This window comes from Meleagris gallopavo, chromosome Z (assembly GCF_905368555.1).
Source record: "Meleagris gallopavo chromosome Z, MGAL_WU_HG_1.1, whole genome shotgun sequence".
In the NCBI taxonomy this organism is placed as follows: Eukaryota; Metazoa; Chordata; class Aves; order Galliformes; family Phasianidae; genus Meleagris; species Meleagris gallopavo.
The window spans coordinates 968,946-987,386 of record NC_139435.1 but is presented as its reverse complement, the minus strand read 5'-3'; the positions used below and the strand labels follow the sequence as shown (position 1 = coordinate 987,386).

The following is an 18,441-nucleotide window of genomic DNA, read 5'->3' as shown; positions in this document are numbered from 1 at the left end:
TTGATGTCAAAGCATGTTTGCATCGGTCATTGAACCGTTGTACTGTGTGAGATACAGACATGGACCAGGTGCTCATTGTGCTCATTCTGTGCTTATGCAGAATGGTCCCTGGCACAAGGACTGGTGTCCTATGATAAGAGGGGAGGAAATCCGTGGGCATGGGCAAGTGCTGCAGGCATGGCTTGGACAGATGCCTCTGAGTGATAGGGTGAAGCGAGTGTGGGCAGTTGCTGAGAAAAGATTACATGGAGAAAGGTAGAAAACAAGAGAAAAAACTTCAGAGATATCAGAGGGATTTTTTTTTCATTAGCTCCAGAAGCAACGAACAGGAAGGCACAAATTTTCTCCTAAATTTATAAAACACATGATCTTTTTGTAGAAATACCCCTGTGAATTAAAACTGCTTTGAAAAGATGAAATCCCTTTTGCTAATAATGAAGTAAAGTAGGAAAAGACTGTGATACAGGAGAGGAAAATTAACTTCCACTATTTAGCCAAGAAAATTAACTTCCACTATTTAGCCAAGTTTTGTATATTTCTCTCACTTAAAAAAAACTTTGCCAACATTTGAGCTAAGCCTACAGTTCCTTAGGAAATAATTAGGGGTGGTTTTGTGTCCAGGACCATCTGCAAAATGGCTGATATTGAAAATGAAGGGCAGTTAAGGCATCGTTCTTCTCATATTAAAGGGCAATTTTTCAAAAACTGTTTGTCTCGATTGGAATAAATAATCAAATTGGAAAAGGAAGTTGATATCTACACGAAAATTAGATTGAAAAAATTATTTTTTAAAATTTAAAATTGGAATTTCAAACCAAGTGTTCACTGCAAATAAGTTTTTCAAAAACAGTATGGATTTGTAATGAAGCATTGATTTTAAGTGAAAAAGCATTTGTGTGTGTGTGTGTGTGTGTGTGAATAATTTAGTTGAATATCTTTTACTATGTTTTCCTTATGGAAATGTTGATTGACTGTTCTAGTCATTTCGATACTTGTTACCATTCTTTTGCTTAATGTATTACTTTACCTTTATGGCCTGTTACTGCCATATTAATCTGACTGTTACAGATTTCTGCCAATCCTCTTTGCCCTAAATCCTGTCCAGCTGCAGTCTGCAGTTCTCACGCTGCTATTTTCATGTTGATGCTTGCATTTCCTTACCCTGGTTCCTAGGTCAGTACGCTCAGTAGCATCCCAACCCAGATGCAGAGAGAAACACACCCAGCAACTTGGCCCTAGGATCTGCAGGTTGCCAGGCAGATACAACTGCCCTGTGCTGGGTTCACCCATTCCTTGTATGCTTCATTTCCGTGGGAGACTGCAGGTGGTTGTAAAGCACTATGTAAGGCACGACCTACATGCAATGGAGACAAATCTGATCAAATTTGATGGGTGGAGGCAGGGGAAAGGGAAAGCCAATTTGTCCGGGTATAACCTCTCCTTTTCTCTACAACAGGTGGAAATGCAATGGCAACTCGTTAGAGAACCAAAACAAGAACCTTCTTTCCATTTGCTCTTCACATCTTAATTACTCCCCCGCAGCTCTCCTTCTCTGTTCTCCTCCTGTTATCATGTACCTGACTCAGCAGATAGTGCCATTGGTGTCCAGAACAAGACCTGAATCAGGCAACCAGAGCACCCTTATGCCTTATGTACTCTCTTGTCTTTGCACCAAAGATTCAAAGCCTAGTTTATGAGGATTTGAGCTCATTTTCAGGTCGTTAGCCAATTGCTGATGATTAACTGTTATGACCTCCAGTTTGTCTTTCCTTGGTAAATTTTGTTTTGTCTTTTCAGTGACATGTTTTCTGGAAGAGCAGAGAATATCATACTAGCAGTTCTTTTTACAGATTTTAAGCCAGTAATTGAAATTAGAATTACATCTAATACCTCCTATTTTCTCTCCAAATTAAAAAAGAAAAATAAATAATGTTTTCATCTTTGGTGGAAAAGTATAATTTATTGCCACTTTCCTCATGGAGCATTATTTTCCTTTAGTTTCCATTGTTGGATCTGACAAAAAGCACAGCAATCTAATGTAATTTTCATATCAATAAATCTGACAGCATTTTTTCCCCTTAATGTCAAAATGCAGCTGAACTAACATAATGATAGCATGTAGTACAATTGCTGTGGTAAAAAGTGTTCATGAGCCAATACACATTAAAAATTTTTGCCAAGGCTCTTTTCATCTGGGAAAATTACTTTTAAAATAATTTATTCCCTAAAAAAAAAAAAAAAAAAAAAAAAAAAAAAAAAAAAAGAGGAAAGAGGCATCTGGCCTTCAGAAAAGCAAAGATGAAAGCAGATTTGAAAGAATGCAACAGGGAACTTTAGGCAAATGTGTATTCATGAGGCGATGCACGAGTTCTGGGGGTTAGTTCATAGCTCTGTAATCAAATGGATGATGGAAAGATTAATCTCTACTGCTCCATCTTTTCCTGTTAAATATCTGTATTTCTCAGAGTTGAAATGGAAAGCAAAATGTGATCGTAGATTTGAAAGTTTGAAGATAATGGGACCCAATGCCTTCTTTTCCTCCAGGCTCTGGTTGCACGTAGGGTCTAGCCTGATGTTCAAACATCAGTTGCATGGAGCATGCGTAGAGTATTGGCCCAGGGCCCAGTCAGCAGGCGCCCACATTATTTAAAATCACCACAATATGCACTAATTGCTTTCTTCTTGCCACCTGAGGCAGGGAAGCCTCTATTGCGATGGATCTTGAAACAGATTGCTTCTTGGGCTCCAAGGTGGCACGTGAGAGGCATCAACCTCAGCTGCCTGCTCCGTGCCTCCATGGGGATCACCAGAACAGCCATGTGGCTTCTCCTCCCCGTCCCCTTCTCCCTTCCTTCTCTTCTCCCCGTCTTCCTCTCCCTCTTCTCTCCCCAGCCCCTCTCGTTTTCCCTCAAGAGACAGTATCCCATATCCTTCCCTTTAAATTCTTCTCATCCTGCTTTTCCCCTTCTAGGAACTCTCTGAAAAAGTGTCCATGGTAGGGTTTCTTTGAAGGGAATGAAAATATACCCAGCTGCACTATGCTGTTTACGAGAGGCAGATTCCAAGCAAGCCTTATGAGCACCTTGCTCTTTGGCCATTAGCTCTCCTCATATTTTCTTACTGACTTTGATGGGTGTCTGCAAGGAGCTGCAGCACCTTGCAGCTGTGAGAAGCAGCAGGGAAAGGTCGCAGTGGAAGAAGCTGGGAAGGAAAGGGAGAATGAGCAGAGGTGTCTTTATGCACCTTTAACGATTTTAACGAGTGGAGGGGAAGCATCACCCAAACAACACACAATATTCAGATGAGCAGAATGGCAGGGAAGGTTTTCCTGCTGTTCCTTCCGTCACACCAGCATTGTTAATACAAAGTGGACATCATTTTTCAGAATGTTTAGTTTGGCATCCTTTCTGAGATCAGATGGTTTACTCTGGTGGGGGAATTCCTGGACTATGGAAAAGATGTAGTGAAGAATCACCCAGATTGCCTCTAGCAGGCGTACAGAAGCATATGAAGTATCTAAAATTCTAAGATTTGGGAATCTTTTAAAAAATAAAAGGTTGTTTGTTTGTTTGTTTGTTTTTGCAAAACAAATGTTTGCATACTACTTTGTTTTTACTTATTTAGTTGATAGAAGACATTTGGTTATTTCACTTTGTTTTTACCCACTTTGTTTTGCTGTACCATTTTGCTACTGCACAACTGTTTGAAAGTAAGATTTATTCAGGAAATTGGTGATGGCCAGCCTCATTTCATTTCTCTCACCATAGAAATGGCAAACATCAAGCCATGGCATTGTTCTCAGCACAAGTAGCCCAATAAAATTTAACCAGACTGATTTTTCCAGGTATCGCTACAAACATATTTTAGAATTCAGAATCATAGAATCATCCGGATTGGAAAAGACCTTCAAGGTCGTTGAGCCTGTCCATCAAGCTGACCTACTGAGTCCCTTCACTAAATCATGACATTTAACGCAACTTTGAATCGCATTCTGCATGACACTTCCTTCCTACCTATTTCCTTTACATACATGTTCATATACATACACACATACACACATATGTCTCTGTGATGCCAATGTGACTATCAGAATAGCAGCTACCTGGTACCTTTGGAAGCCATGCTTGTGTCAATATTTGCATTGGTCTGCATATTTCTGTTTGCATTTATAAACGTCTACATGACATGCACTAAAGCATATTCTGTGCTGCTACGTATTTGTGCAGGCAGGCTGAAGGATTTTGCTTCCTAACACAAATCACTTTGGACAGCTGCAATGTGGCTCTGCACAGCTAACTGGATTATAGTTACCACTGTTAATGTTTGATCTTGATTTTTAAATCATAGTGACTCCTTTTTTGGAAATACTTGAAACTGTGTGGCAGCTTACTCTCTGCTAGAAAATATGCATACTCATTTTAAAAATAATTTTAAACTTAAGATTTCTCTTATTTGCAGGTGCACAGAGGAAGATGCTGCACTTTATGGGACAGTGTTTGGGAACTGTTTGACAGCTAGACTGACCTTCTGTTCAACTCCTGCTGAGTGGGAATGATGTACAAAAATTGCAGCTTCCCCAGAATTGCTTGCCTAATGACTCTGAGGGAAACTTCAGGCTAAAATGAGCAGAATGAGGAACATTTTTCACAATACAAGAGTTATGCCTATGAGGATGACCCCATGTTAATTCCAACAAATTCTAGCTCTTCAAAAATCAGTGTTTTATTACACAAGAAGCTCAGAAGTATTGTTTATATGTGAGGAATCCTGCAAACACTTGCATAACATGGAAGACAACACGGATGTTGAAAACTTCTTTAAAATGGAGGAAAATACTTGCCATGCAAGGGATGTATCACAGAATGGTGATGACCTAACTAATTTTAACAGTAGGGTCTGTGTCGCTGCTGGAAAAGCAGAGAAAAATTGCAGCAGACAGGTGCATTCCCACCCTACACATCTGTTCAGTGATTGTACAGACAACTGCTGCCTTCGCGTGGAAGACTTTGTTTCTGGCCATTCTCTGGCAGATGTCCAGGCATGTGGAAAGACCGAACTCCATAGGTCTCTACCCAGGAACGCCCTGCTGAGTGAGAGGGACAGTCCCATAGTAAACCTGAATTATTCTGTAAAAGACGATTCTGAAAATTCTGATAGTATTCTGGAGATCTATCCAAGTGTAAGTGATGACTTTTATGATTATGGCCTCGAGTATTTAGAATGTTCAGATGTGCTGACAGTACATGACAATGAAATCTGGGAAAAGAAATTGCAGTTTTTATTAGAAAGCGATGATGAAGACGATTTAAAGCTGAGTAAGGATTGTGATGGGTGTGCTTATTTCCTCAGTGAAATGCCGTGCCTGTTTCAAGTGTCAGATAACACTACGCCTATGGATACCACCATTGGCCTCTGTGGTCATCAGTCAAAATTCAAAGGAGTAAATGTAAGGAGAGACCCCTCTACTTACAGCCAGTCCACTCTGCAGACGGAGATGACTCTAACTGTTGGACAACACCGAGAGAAAACTACTGGTTCGAAAGACAAAGAGAATTGTAAAGTGCCAATTGCACCTGCAGCCCTTGAAAATGACTATCTTAAAATGGAAGAAAAAAATAATGGAAGTGTCCAGTCAGCTGCAGATTTCTCAACCGATAAACCACAGAATGGGGATAATGTGCATGCAATGGCGGACTCCTCTGCTAGTGACACTGGTGCTGCTTTGACAAATTTGACTTCAGAAACAATGACAGGAGGCAATACAGATGCAGATTTGGTGGATGAAAGCTCACTGATACCAGAAGAAGGGAGAAGAAATTTGTTGGAAGAAAATGCAAGGCATGCTGTCTCTACCTTAACAGAAAGTCTACGAAGAAACCTTTTAAAGTTGTTGAATCCTAAAGAGCTTTGCAGATATGTAAGTAACATAAGTCAGTCTTTTCAGACTGCAGCAGAAGTTGAATCCAGTGCTTTGTTTCCAAGTCAGGAAGGTGTCCTTTCAACACAATTCTGTGAGGAGACAGAAAGCTTGCAAATGCAGGCTGGTTTGTGTCATAGAGAAGAGGCAGATAAAGACTCTCGCTGGGAACAGAAAAGGACGTGGGGCTTGTCTGAGCAAAATCAGGTGCCATATGAAAACATCTCACCCAGGGTAAGTAAAGTGTTTATCATTTGATAGTAAGAGCTGTTCTACTGATTTGAATGGTTTTCATTCCTGTTTGTCACAAAATAATGCAAATTTAAATTACTTTGAAAGATACTATTCATGCACTTCTGAATGACAGCTACGTCTGGGAAGAAAATCTGGTTTTGAAAAAGGCCCAAATAAACCATAAGCTGTTCTAATTATAGAGTGAGACTGATAATAGTAAGAGGCACTAATGGGTCTCTGGACAGCTGGATAGGGAAATCTGATATTTTGGCTATTGCACAGGTCTTATCAAAGCAATGTTTCTTTCAGCCAGAAAGTTTCTCACATCTCTTTTGTGAGCAGAGAACAGCTTGATTTACTTTAGTTTATATCCAAAGAACAAAACTGTCTCCATTTATGGTGCTGGAAGCCTTAAACAAATTGACAAAGGTTTACTCTGAATTTATACCAAGGAGGGGGAATTTAATCCAGAGCATTAATGTTATGGAAATAAAATGAGCTCTGCTTTTTAAAAGTAAAGCAATGAAAAGTTTAGACATCCCAGTGGAAATGTAAAAAGGAATAACACATCAGACCACCAAATTGATGCTCTCCAAGGACATACATATTTTATTTGTTGGTAGGAAATTGATATGGGAAATCAGCACGCTGACAGTACTATACTGACTGATACAGTGCTCCTCCAACTTTCCTAAGTGGGAAAATTGGGTCATACTTTTTATTTCTGATAGTAAAGTCTGAAGATATATACTTATGAGTATTAAATCATAAATATTCTCACTTTACTGATTTTAAAGTACATAGCCAAATGCACAAAAAAAAAAATAAATACAGTTATAAAAAATAAACACAAGCTTTTTCCAATTCCACAGCTCTGCCTCATTAATATTCTTTAAGTAATAATATCTCCCAGCTGAGAATCAGAGATTGACCATAATCTGGTCACTGGAGTGTCTTAAGCAATCAAAAATCACTAAATTCTTACGCCTGAAAATCCGTAAGTTTCTCTATTTTTATGGTATATAAAATTCCCATCACATTTTAGCAGCACACGATGTACTTACAGATAGAGAACAGTCCCCTACTGAAATTGACTTACTAATAATTTCCTGATGTTATGTGTTGCTGTGGTTTGCATGAGGTATTTAACTTAATAACTTAAATACCAGAACTAGCAAAGAGCAGCCTACGCTGGTGTAAGTTCCATGGCCAGGTTTCAAATTGGCTAGTTAAGATTCTTTTTACCTGCAGTCAATAGGGATTCTTTGGGCATCCATGACTAAAACTCTGTATTAGTTAAAAATTAAGTAGGGCAGAAATGTCTGCACAGAAATGGGCTAGATATTACCACAACCCCAAATCTGGGTTTTAAATCATGAAGAGCACGAAGATGAAATTTAGAGGTAAATTCCAAACTGTGTGATCTTGACAGATCTAACCAAATAATCTAGAATCTAGTGTTCATGACCCAAGAAATAGGTGGGCAGCTTCTCACAAGAACCACATAGAAAGCCAAAATCTCCTCAGCAATCTGCTACTGTAACCTAAGAAAGGCTAGAGACAATCAACCTCCTATTGCAGCACAGAGGTTAATGTAGAAGTACACAGTTGCATTAGCTAGAGCTCCCTGTTTGAGACAGCTCTGCCAGGGACATTTTGTAGGAAAAATCATCGGTAACCACTTTTGAAAAGTTTTCTACTTTCCTTCTCTGTGGGATGAATCAGTTTTGCTTAGAGCTACATAGCAGCCACAGAACAACAGCACTAATTAGTCTAGGATTTACACTTCCTTTCTTTCCCATTCTCCTCAATGCCAAGTCGCCTCTTACTGGAAATTGCAGTCTGTCCTGTCCAGCTGCTGTCCTGGTTTAGGTTAGATAGACAAGGTGGGAAGCTCCTGACTCTTCTTGTGCCCTCGTGGTCTAGTGCCAGGTGAAATTATGTGTTTATTTAATGTTGAAAAGCAACTTAATAATACATCATAAAAACCAACTGCATGAGCTATATGATATTACATACAAGAGAGCCAGGAAGGTTCAAGTCTGCAAAGTTTTCATTCAAGATGCCATCCTCACCTAGTATTCAGCCAGCACCCTCAGCATGAGATTCTCCTGAATTTCATTCAGGGCCAGCATTATCTGGCCTACTGAATGTCAGTGATTTGCATAGAGTCATAGAATCATGAAGGTTGGAAAAGCCTCTAAGATCACCTAGTCCAACCATCCACCTACCTCCAATATTTCCCACTGAACCATGTCCTGAGTGCTACATCTACCCTTTTCTTAAACATCTCCAGGAATGCTGACTCCACCACCTTCCTAAACAGCACGTTCCAGAGCCAGACCACTCTTCCAGAGAAGAAATCCTCCCTAATATTCAATCTGAACTTCCTCAGTGCAACAAGAGGCCATTTTCTCTCATCCTATTTCTTTTACCTGGGAGAAGAGGCCAAATTCACCTCGCAACAGCCTACTTTCACAGAGTTGGAGAGGGCAACAAAGTCTGCCCTGAGCCTCCTCTTCTCCAGACAAAGCAATCCCAGTTCCCTCAGCTGCTCCTCATATGACTTGTGGTTAAAGTCCTGCTGGAACTGGGAGGTTCAGAGAGATTCCATGGCATAAGCAAAATTTTTACTGTCTATACTGTTAGCTCAGGAAGAACGGTATGTTGTGTTAGCATATTATGGAGTATTTTTTTCCTGCTGTTCAACCTACCAGAGATTCTCTTTGCCTCTCTCTTTATTTTGTTCTCTATCAAGTCAGAACAGCTTGTTCTCATAAAATTTGAGTTACGACTCAGTTTGATTACCCTTATGTAAATTTATATCACCTCCAGATATTTCTGAATTTCATTATAGCAAAGAAGGGAAGGAAGAGTGGCACATATCATCCATGTGATTGGGTAGTTTGGCAGCGAACAAGAGGATTTTGTCAGATTCCAGGGCAGCCAAAACTGCAAGAATTGCACAGACCAGTGAAATTGTCTGCTGTGGTACTGGCAATGATTTGCTGCTGTGTGATATCCTAGAAGCTGCCATGTGTGATGGAGAACTGCAGTTCCGAGTGTTTTCTTGAGGGGGCACTGCTAAGCTTAGTGAGTGCAGAAATTCAGCTGTGCATTGTGCTCCAACACTCATGAAAGAGAGGATGTGTGCTGTGAGCAGCAAGCAGGAACATGTGGGAATAAGTAAGGGAAGGAAGGAGTTGGGTTATACATCAGAAGAACAAAAGGAAATTGAAAGGGTGTCTGTACATCTGTGAGAGGAATCAGCTTAAGGGGGATCAGATTGAAATCCATCAAATTGTTTCTTGAAGGTCAGAGAACAGCTGTCAGATAGGAACAGGTTTAATGGCAAGCAGAGAATACAAAGGGTGAGGACTGACGCCCCAAACCACTGATGTGTAAGAGTTATTGAACATGTCAGAAGCCTGTAAGGAAGATGGAAAGGGATTTTATCAGAGAATGGAGTGATAGGATGAGAGGTACTGATTTAAACTAAAAAGGGGAGATTTATGAAGGCAGTGAGGCCCTGGCACAGGCTGCTCTGAGAAGTCCCTAGAGGAGGTGCTCAAGGCCAGGCTGGATGGGGCCTTGGGCACCCTGATCTGGTGAGGACAAGCTATCCAGAAACTATAGGTACTGACAAATTTAAAAACTTAATCAACTACAACAACAAAATAAGTAGATGCATTTCAATTCAAGACTCTAGTTTGGGTCTGTGTCAAGCAGCAATCCTAATTTTCAATTCCATCACATTTCTCTTTTTTTTCCTTATTTGTAGAAGCAAGGCGACAGTCTTAAAACCTGTGCCCAAAATTGTGATAGACAACGTATGGAGCCTGAAACAGAAAAGAAAGGCATCTTCATGACTTGTGAGAGAGTAGGAGTCATCCATTCAGCTTCAGAAGCACTCTGTACCGAGAAGACATTACAAGCAAAAAATGCAAATTTACAGACCTATTCTCAACACAATGCTCCTTGCGATAAAAGAGAGAGTTGTCACCAACAAATCCTCTGGGAACAAGGAACAGATATGAGTAATAATGACAACAAATCTAAGAATGACACTTCATCCTTTCCTTTATGGGACACAGACTCTGTTCCTGATAAACAAGAATGTTTATGTGCTGTTCTCTCTTCTGCAAAGCTATGTGATGAGCCAGGGGAGAGAGGGCAAAGGTATGATTTTGACTCACATGACAGCAATGACACAGATACTCTCTGCAGTACATCATGTGATGCATCCCTGTTTGAAGCTAATCCCCAGTCAGTTCTGGAATCTAGAGAACCTGGGTGCAAAGGAGAAGCCAATTTAGCTGCAGTGCATGACAAACTGTGGAAACTTTTTCACGAAGATGACTCAGACTGTCAAATCCCGTTTGAAAACTGTGGAATCACAAGTTTAGAAATGAGGCTGACAGATACCAGAGTCACAGAAGTGAACTTCTTGCAGGAGACCTGTTTTGATCATTCTTTGCCTCAAAATCTGATAGAACAGCAGGAACCTATTACACAACCACCTACTAGAGAAAGAACAGAGAAAGAAAACTGCAGTGTTTCTAATATCCTACTGAAAACAGATGAAGCATATAATAGTGTATCCAGAGGAAACATTTTTCTTACAGAAGCAGATGGTACATGTCTAAGTTCTAGCAGTGGAAACAAAGCAGAAGCACTATCTGTTTGTACTTCAAAAGATGTCTTAAGTAGAGAGGTGTGCTTGAAGAAAAAACCAGATCAAATAATAACTGACAATAACGGATCCATTCGAATGAGGGTTTCTTGGGAAGGAAAGCTTGCTGTTAATAATGCTTTCCAAACACGTTATGTGGAATCCCCTCAAGTATTAAAAAGTGCTCAGAGTAGTAAGTTAGCAAGTGATAATGAAAATTCAGCTTCTGTGTTAGATAAGTCGCACTGGACAAGTAGACAATTACTTCATACTGAGCAGAACATACCATTGGTAAATAAGACTATAACTAAGAGCACAGATGAAGATGACTGTCATTTTAAAGACTGCTATCCAGCAAGAAATAAACTGACATATTTCCCTGAAGGGAAATTTGTTCTCCCCAGTAATTCTTCTGGTGAAAATACCCATCAGTTCACACATGGAAAACACGCTTCTGTTAATGTCATACATAAAAGTTGTGAAGGTGATTTGCATGAGAAAAAAAGTCACTCAGACTTGAATGCACAAATTGGCACTAATTCTGGCAGTTATCATCTTCTGAAAAATTATGGCTGTCAAGATGTTCCAATTGTTTCTAATGCAGCGAAGTACAGTTACCTAATGAAACTGCCCAATTTAATTAAGACTCCTGGAGACATAACATGTAAGAATCTACCTCACAATGCATGCCAAATGACAGAATTACAGGAACAAGAAGTTGTATTCACTCCCTCTTCTGAGAATCCCTTACTAACAGATTTTTGTATAGAAGCGCCCCAATACGAACCAAGTGAAACAGAAAAAGAACAGAGAGGCATTTGCACAGGTGATGAACAAAGGGCTGAAACTTCCTGCAGCTCAGGAGTTAGAGATGTTTCAGAGAGTCAGCCTGCAGCTTCCCCTCCCAGCATGTCAGAACAACAGGCATTTTTTCTTGACAACACCTTTAAGTCTCATGAAGAGCTAAAATCAGATTCTTCAAATAATGGGAATGTAACATCAGCATCAGTTAGTACCCCACTGCCAAGAACAGTTCAAAATGAGTACAGCAACATAGCAAATGATGATTACAGAGATGTCAGCAATCAGATGGATATCCAACAAGTAACCGTAGGAGAAACATCACCATTCTTCATACCTGTAAACCAGCCAAAGGGCACTCTTCACAGTATGTCAGCAAAGGGATCGTCTGGCACAGGAAGTCAAGCACAAGCAGAATGCACACAAATTGCTGTCAAAGTAGATGAAAAAATGAGTAAGTTGGGAACTTTCTGCAAAGCATTGCAGGATGAGTTCCATAAGGTACCTGAAGCAAACAAGGAGAAAGCAATCTTGAGTGAAAATAAACAAGAGATTCAAAGAACAATTGAGTACAGTCCAAATGATGCTGAAATGAAGTTTCCTTTGCACACTTTAATTAGCTCCAAGGCTCAGAGACAGATTAGCAATAATATCACTAAGCAGTCCTCTCCTGACTTGATCTCTTCCAGCAAGCTGACCGAGTTTGACTATTCAATTAAGTCTACTCAGTGTCATAAAGATGGAGAAGTCATGACATCAGAGACTGCAGTAGGTGGTGTAGTTGGTTTGCCACCAGTTGATTCAGGAGACAACCTCTATTTTCAAAGGCAGCCACCCCACAGTAGTACTCAACCATACTCCCTAACATTGACCGCCTATGATCCATTCCCTGGTGATGCAAAAAGGCTAGAGAGTCAAGAAAGATTGAAGTTCTGCCAAACTTCACCAACTGCTGCTGAGCCTGAGCCCATTAAATATAAACAACACATAGCAAGGAGTGGGAATGTAGCTGCTGGAGCAAAGAAGAAATTACCTCCAGCAACATTATCAAAGAAGCCCCGACTGGCAGAGAGAGGAAATGTTAGTAAGGATCCCAGCTGTGCTAAAAGTGAGGCCAACATCATCTATAAAGAAAACAAAAAAGAGCAAAGGAAGCTAATTTCAAAAAAGGATAGCAAAGGTAAGAGAACACTGATTTTCATTTCTGTCCTTTTCCATCCTTCAGTCTTCAATAGGAAATTAATAATGGTTAAGCACACTGCAAGCCTTCTTCAGTCAAAATTACAGCAATTAGAAGTGTCTTGCCATCACTGATATTAATTTCACATTGTGATGGCTTACCTAACTTGCATCCCTATGACACAGAACTGATAGCTCCCTAGAATCCTTTTCCTACCTGGCAAATACATTTATCAACTTCTTATCGTTTTTGAATTAGCTACTTCTTTGTCAACTCAAGTCAGTTATTAGAGGTGGATAGCATGGTGGTAGCACATAACAGCACAGTATAGCAGCTGCTAGCCCAATACTATCACGTTGTTATGTTCCTGTGGGCGGTGTTCCCAGTTATGCTCCTACACGGTGGCTCCTAAATGCAATTATGCTATCTGGATTTTGAAATAGTTTTTATTGCTAGCAAAGTATTATTGTTGTTAGTAGAGTGCCACTGATAAACATAATGTTTTGCAGCTCTATCTGATGACTGATGGCTGGTTTTGCATTCCTTTTCACTGCTATTGCTCAAAAATGACACTGATAAAATCAGCATTTTTAAACTGACCTTAAAAAAAAAGCACAGAAATGAAATGAGAAGAAGGTTGCTTATCAGGGCTTCTAGGAGACTGCTAATGGATAAAATGAATTGCAGATGGGAGCAGCAGTGTACAGCTAGATAGATGAGATGTTTGTGGTTTCTATGGATACTTTGCAAGGATCAAGCTCTTTCTTCTAACTTTTAATGTTTCTTTTTGTGTTCATATGCTGAAATAATTTTAAAGATCAGAGTAAGACTGAACAATGACTCAAAGTAAGCTAAAAAACTGAGACGCTTTTCAGAGTTTCTAATTACAGTGCAGTCTGATCAGACTTTAAAAAGCAACTTTATTCAGATGTGTCCTTACCTACAAGAAATGACTGTGAAAGGGAAAAAAGCAGGAAAAAAGGCCAGACATGGTGGGAATTTGCTACAGGGAGGTCTGCTATATGCCTACTGGCCCAAAGAGGATTACTGAAAGCACAGAGCTCTATCAGAAATTACTAGAAAATTTCGTGTATGGGAGAAGGAGAGACACGTTCCTTCAAAGTATAACAAGAAAACAGCAACTACTGAGAAAAGCCTAGCTTTTCCAGGTGTCTAAACCTGGACTTGAAGAATGTTTTAAACATTTAGCTTTTCATTGTTGAGCTGGATTTTCTTCTGCTTCTGACCTGCTGCAGTCCAGACTGAAATCAGTGTGTGTTTATACTTCAGTGTCTGCATGGATCTTTTCCCAGCATTATGGGGAGGCTGGTATGGTTAGCGTGGTATTCACTGAGGACATTATCTTTTGTATTATTTTCACCTCCAGGAGAAATTGCCCTGTGGCCAGGGCAGGAAAACTGGAGCCTTTCGTTCTATTTCCAGTGCTGTCACATACTCTCTGCGCCATTTCAGCCCTGATTCATGAAGGTTCTTAGGCCTAAGGACTTAAGTGGTTACAAGGCAAACATAGCAGTGAATCCCAGGTGCCTGACCCCTTGGGTCAGATTCAGCATTCCTTGGACATTAGAGGGGGAAAGTTAGGCTGCTGGTATGGGATTCCTGAGAGAGAAGTGTCATGCCAGCTCATTCAGCGCGCAGCAGAATTAACACGGCAGGAAACACGACACCCAGCATGTTGCATCCCTTACGTCTGGCAGGGATGTCTCATTTGAGTGCAGGGATGTGTCATGATTCCCAAACCTCTCCCTAAGCGAGTGTCCATTCCCTCTCATAACAAAAATAAGCAAAACCCATTTCTTAGCTTCTTTTCTCAAGGCGAAGAGTGACTCTCCCCATCTCTCTCAGGCTTTGTGACCAGGACCATTGCCCAGGCCACATCATGCAGACTCCAGCCTAGACCCTGAGCCCTGGTTCCTGATGCCACAGCCATTTGCCTGAGCAGGGAACTGAGCCATCAGGGCCTTCCCTGAGCTGGGCAGGATATTCTCCTTCTGGAACCTCAATAAGCCATTGATTTTCTCTGCAGAGTGGTCCACCTTTGGTAAAAGTATCAAGTCCTGCGACTAGAAAGTAGGGACTGGAAAGTAGGGACTGGAAAGCAAATGGTATCCTGGGTTCCATCAGCAGAGGGATGGCCAGCAGGGACAGGGAGGTGATTGTCCCTCTCTACTCTGCTCTTGTGAGGCCCCATCTGCAGTACTGTGTCCAGGTCTGGAGCCCCCAGTACAAGAAAGAGAGAGAGCTGTTGGAGAGGGTCCAGAGGAGAGCCACAGAGATGATCAGGGGACTGGAGCACCTCCCCTACAAAGAGAGGCTGAGGGAGCTGGGCTTGTTCAGCCTGGAGAAAAGAAGGCTGTGGGGTGACCTCATTGCAGCCTTCAGTACCTAAAGGGAGCCTACAGACAGGAGGGGAGTCAGCTCTTTGAAAGGGGAGATAACTGCAGGGCAAGGGGAAATGGTTTGAAATTTAGGGAGGGAAGATTGAGGTTGGATGTCAGGGAGAAGTTCTTTACAGAGAGAGTGGTGAGGTGCTGGAACAGCTGCCCAGAGAGGCTGTGGATGCCCCGTCCATCCCTGGAGGTGTTCGAGGCCAGGTTGGATGGGGCCCTGGGCAGCCTGGGCTGGTCTTAAATATGGGAGGTTGGTGGCCCTGCATGTGGCAGGGGGTTGGAGATTTGTGATCCTTGAGGTCCCTTCAATGGTCCCTGGCCATTCTGTGATTCTGTGATTCTGTGGCTTGCTTTGGACGAAGGAAACAAATTACTGTAGAAGGAAATTAAGGCCACTGCCATTGCCAAGTGCCCTTGCTATTGGTGGAGCCAATATTTAACCACTGAGTGTGGGTTCATCGCTCCAGCTGTGTTTAAAGGAAATGGGACCATCATTGCACTTTACAATAGAAACCAATCCTGACAGTGTAGATTAGCTGTGTTACAAGAGCACCCTGCAGACTGGGTGCCTCATGGGACTTGGAGTCGTTTCTCTCAAAGTCTGTGAGTGGGTTAAAAAATGCACCAGTAAGAAGTATTCAGCTAGCGTGAATTCTAATGATGTAACCCTATGGTGTGCTGGACCTCTGTGGTGTCTCTTCTTGTACCAACAAAACAAGCTACCCATTCAGTCAGTGAGAATGTCTTCTGAGTGAGAAGTGATTTTATGTTGTTGCCCTTCAGAATAGAACTTCCCTTGGTTTTATTCCATAAATTCAGAATGTCTTTGCATTGAAAACATTTCCATTGACTATGGGGGCACTGAGTTAGTCTTTTAAAACCTCTGTATTTTAAAGCCTTGGGTTTCTGTGCCATAAAAAATATGGTTCTTTACCAGTATTGTTGGATTCATGTTATTAGCGTGTGCAAAACATTCTGGAATTCTCTTAAAATGCCAAAACACTCTCATGATCTTCCAATCCTAAACTACAACTCTGCTGTTTCAAGCTCCGAAGCTGCTGAAGAAAATCCAAGCGGAGCTGTTCCCCGACTGCTCTGGAAATATCAAGCTGTGCTGTCAGTTTGGAGATATTCATGGAGACTCCACCATTACATGGACTAAAGACTCCAAGTTACTAGCTCAGCTGCAGAGAAAGTAAGTGAATGTTTTTGTCAGGCTGACAGTTTCTGAATAGCTGCTGTGAAGATACTCTATTTGCCAGGAACTGACTCTTCAAATGTAGTAACAGCATCAGTATTATTGGTGAAAAAAATGTATTAACAGAGTCATTAAAAAGCATATCTTCACACAGTGAATTAATTTGTTCTAGTTTGCATTCCATCACTCGTAATTACTCTCAGCTCATTCATAACCAGTCTCATGGAAGTTTCAAGTGCAGTAAAAGATCATATGAAGTTTCATTCTCAGCACCCAGGCCAAGCGATATAAACACGCCTGGTTAATGTGGCAGGCTGGCTGTCCTCGTGTGTTGGAAATGAACTGCTGAAACAACTAACATGCAGTGTAGAGCTTGAAGTGATCACTCCTTTGAACTTCATATTCTGTATCAAATGGAGCTTGAAGCTGATAGGACTAAAAGACGGAGTTGTATTTCAAGAAAATGATCTCTTCCATCAGCGCAGCCAGTTAACTTGACACCAAGTGACTAGAGGCAGTGCAGCGAGAAGGGTGGAAAATAAAAGCCCCTTGAGGTCTTTATCAGGATCATTTCCAGCACGTCGTAAAACCACATTTTTATGAAATAAGGTTTTTTTCCACTGGGCAGTAATTGTTTTGTAAAACATAGTTCTTGAAATCTGTTTCTGTTTCAAAAAATCAAAATCAACATTACTCAAGGCAAAAAAAGGAAAGATGTTTCCATCAGAAGGCATGATTCTGCTAAATCTAGAATTTTTATAGGAAGGCATCTGCTAAAAAATACTATTTTAAGTGGAGAGCAAATATGAATTGTTGAGACTTCCCATGTCATTCTGATTGTCATTTTACTACACTGATTTTGATTATTGTGTTATCCTATTGGTTGTGGATATTTTCATATAATATTATCTGCTAAGTAATTTTGCTGTGTTTTAATGAAGAAACAGTGCAATGATGAGGAATGTATTAGTTTTGCATTGTTAAATAAGATATGTGATGACAAATCAGAAGAGACCCCTAGTTACCATTTTTATTTCACAATGTTCAGTAAAGTTCTGTGGAAGTCTCCCTTTCATCGAAGCTGAAATCCAAACAGTATTTCTGATAGTTTTGTTTGAACTCAAGCACTGTTTGTTCCATTGGAAATATACATAAATCTTTGTAAATACATAATGTGGATCATATATATCTTAACATTTTCTATCAATAGGAAGTAATTGCAAGAAATTATGCAACAAATCTTTAAAATTTTATTACCTGTCAATACATTGGAAAATGTATTGAAAAATACACATTGATAGTGACATTAATATATGCTAAGTCAGTACATTTAGAAACTAGTGTTGGGTAAAATTAGTTCCCCAGTGTTCCAAAGTACTATGAAACTTAATGCTGGCAAAATACCAACAGAACTGTGCACATCTTCACTAATTCACTTCACAGAAGCCTTAAAACACAGCAGTTCGGTCTCCATAATCCCTGCGTGGACTGTCTGGGTTGCTGAGAAGCATTTCCATGGACATCCAGGGTGGTCCATGTGAAGATCTTCGTGGTTTAAAAGGAAGAGCATTGCACTTAGACATAGCACTGTTTCTCTGTGGTTTTATTGCTTCCAGAGTTAGCTTGCATCTGTAAGCACTGCAACTGCACTCCTGTGCCACTGCACCCCCTCCAATAACATTTGCTGGTAGTCCATCGCTGAAGTTGCATACACAGATGTCAGATAGCAAATATCTAGCTTGAAAAATGAAAGCAGAAGAGTGGGAAATATTGAGTGAGAAATTACAAAGATGGAACGAGGAGGGGCACAGAAGAAAAGAGAATACAAAGCAAAAATTGGACATTATTGGAAAAGTGGGGGAAAATCTGTAAACACAGGGAAAACAGACTAAGTATTTCTAATACTGACTCCAGCTGAGAACAAGAAAATAAAAATTGTTAAGCACATGGGCTCAAAAGTGCAGCAGAGTAATAAATACATTATTAATTAAGCCTCTTCTTAACTAACCCGGATTGAATTCAGTCAGC

At 40.6% G+C, this 18,441-nt stretch overlaps 1 protein-coding gene across 1 annotated transcript in view; it reads left to right on the top strand.

The window, feature by feature from the left end:
* The window catches only part of ALPK2 (alpha kinase 2), a 49,718-nt gene that overhangs the window by 6,117 nt on the left and 25,160 nt on the right, over nt 1-18,441 (top strand). The window contains exons 2-4 of the mRNA XM_085213453.1: nt 4,459-6,151; nt 9,933-12,804; nt 16,263-16,410. Coding sequence (XP_085069579.1) covers nt 4,787-6,151; nt 9,933-12,804; nt 16,263-16,410 — 4,385 coding nt within the window. The 5' untranslated portion in view covers nt 4,459-4,786. The remainder of the gene's footprint in view (nt 1-4,458; nt 6,152-9,932; nt 12,805-16,262; nt 16,411-18,441) is intronic.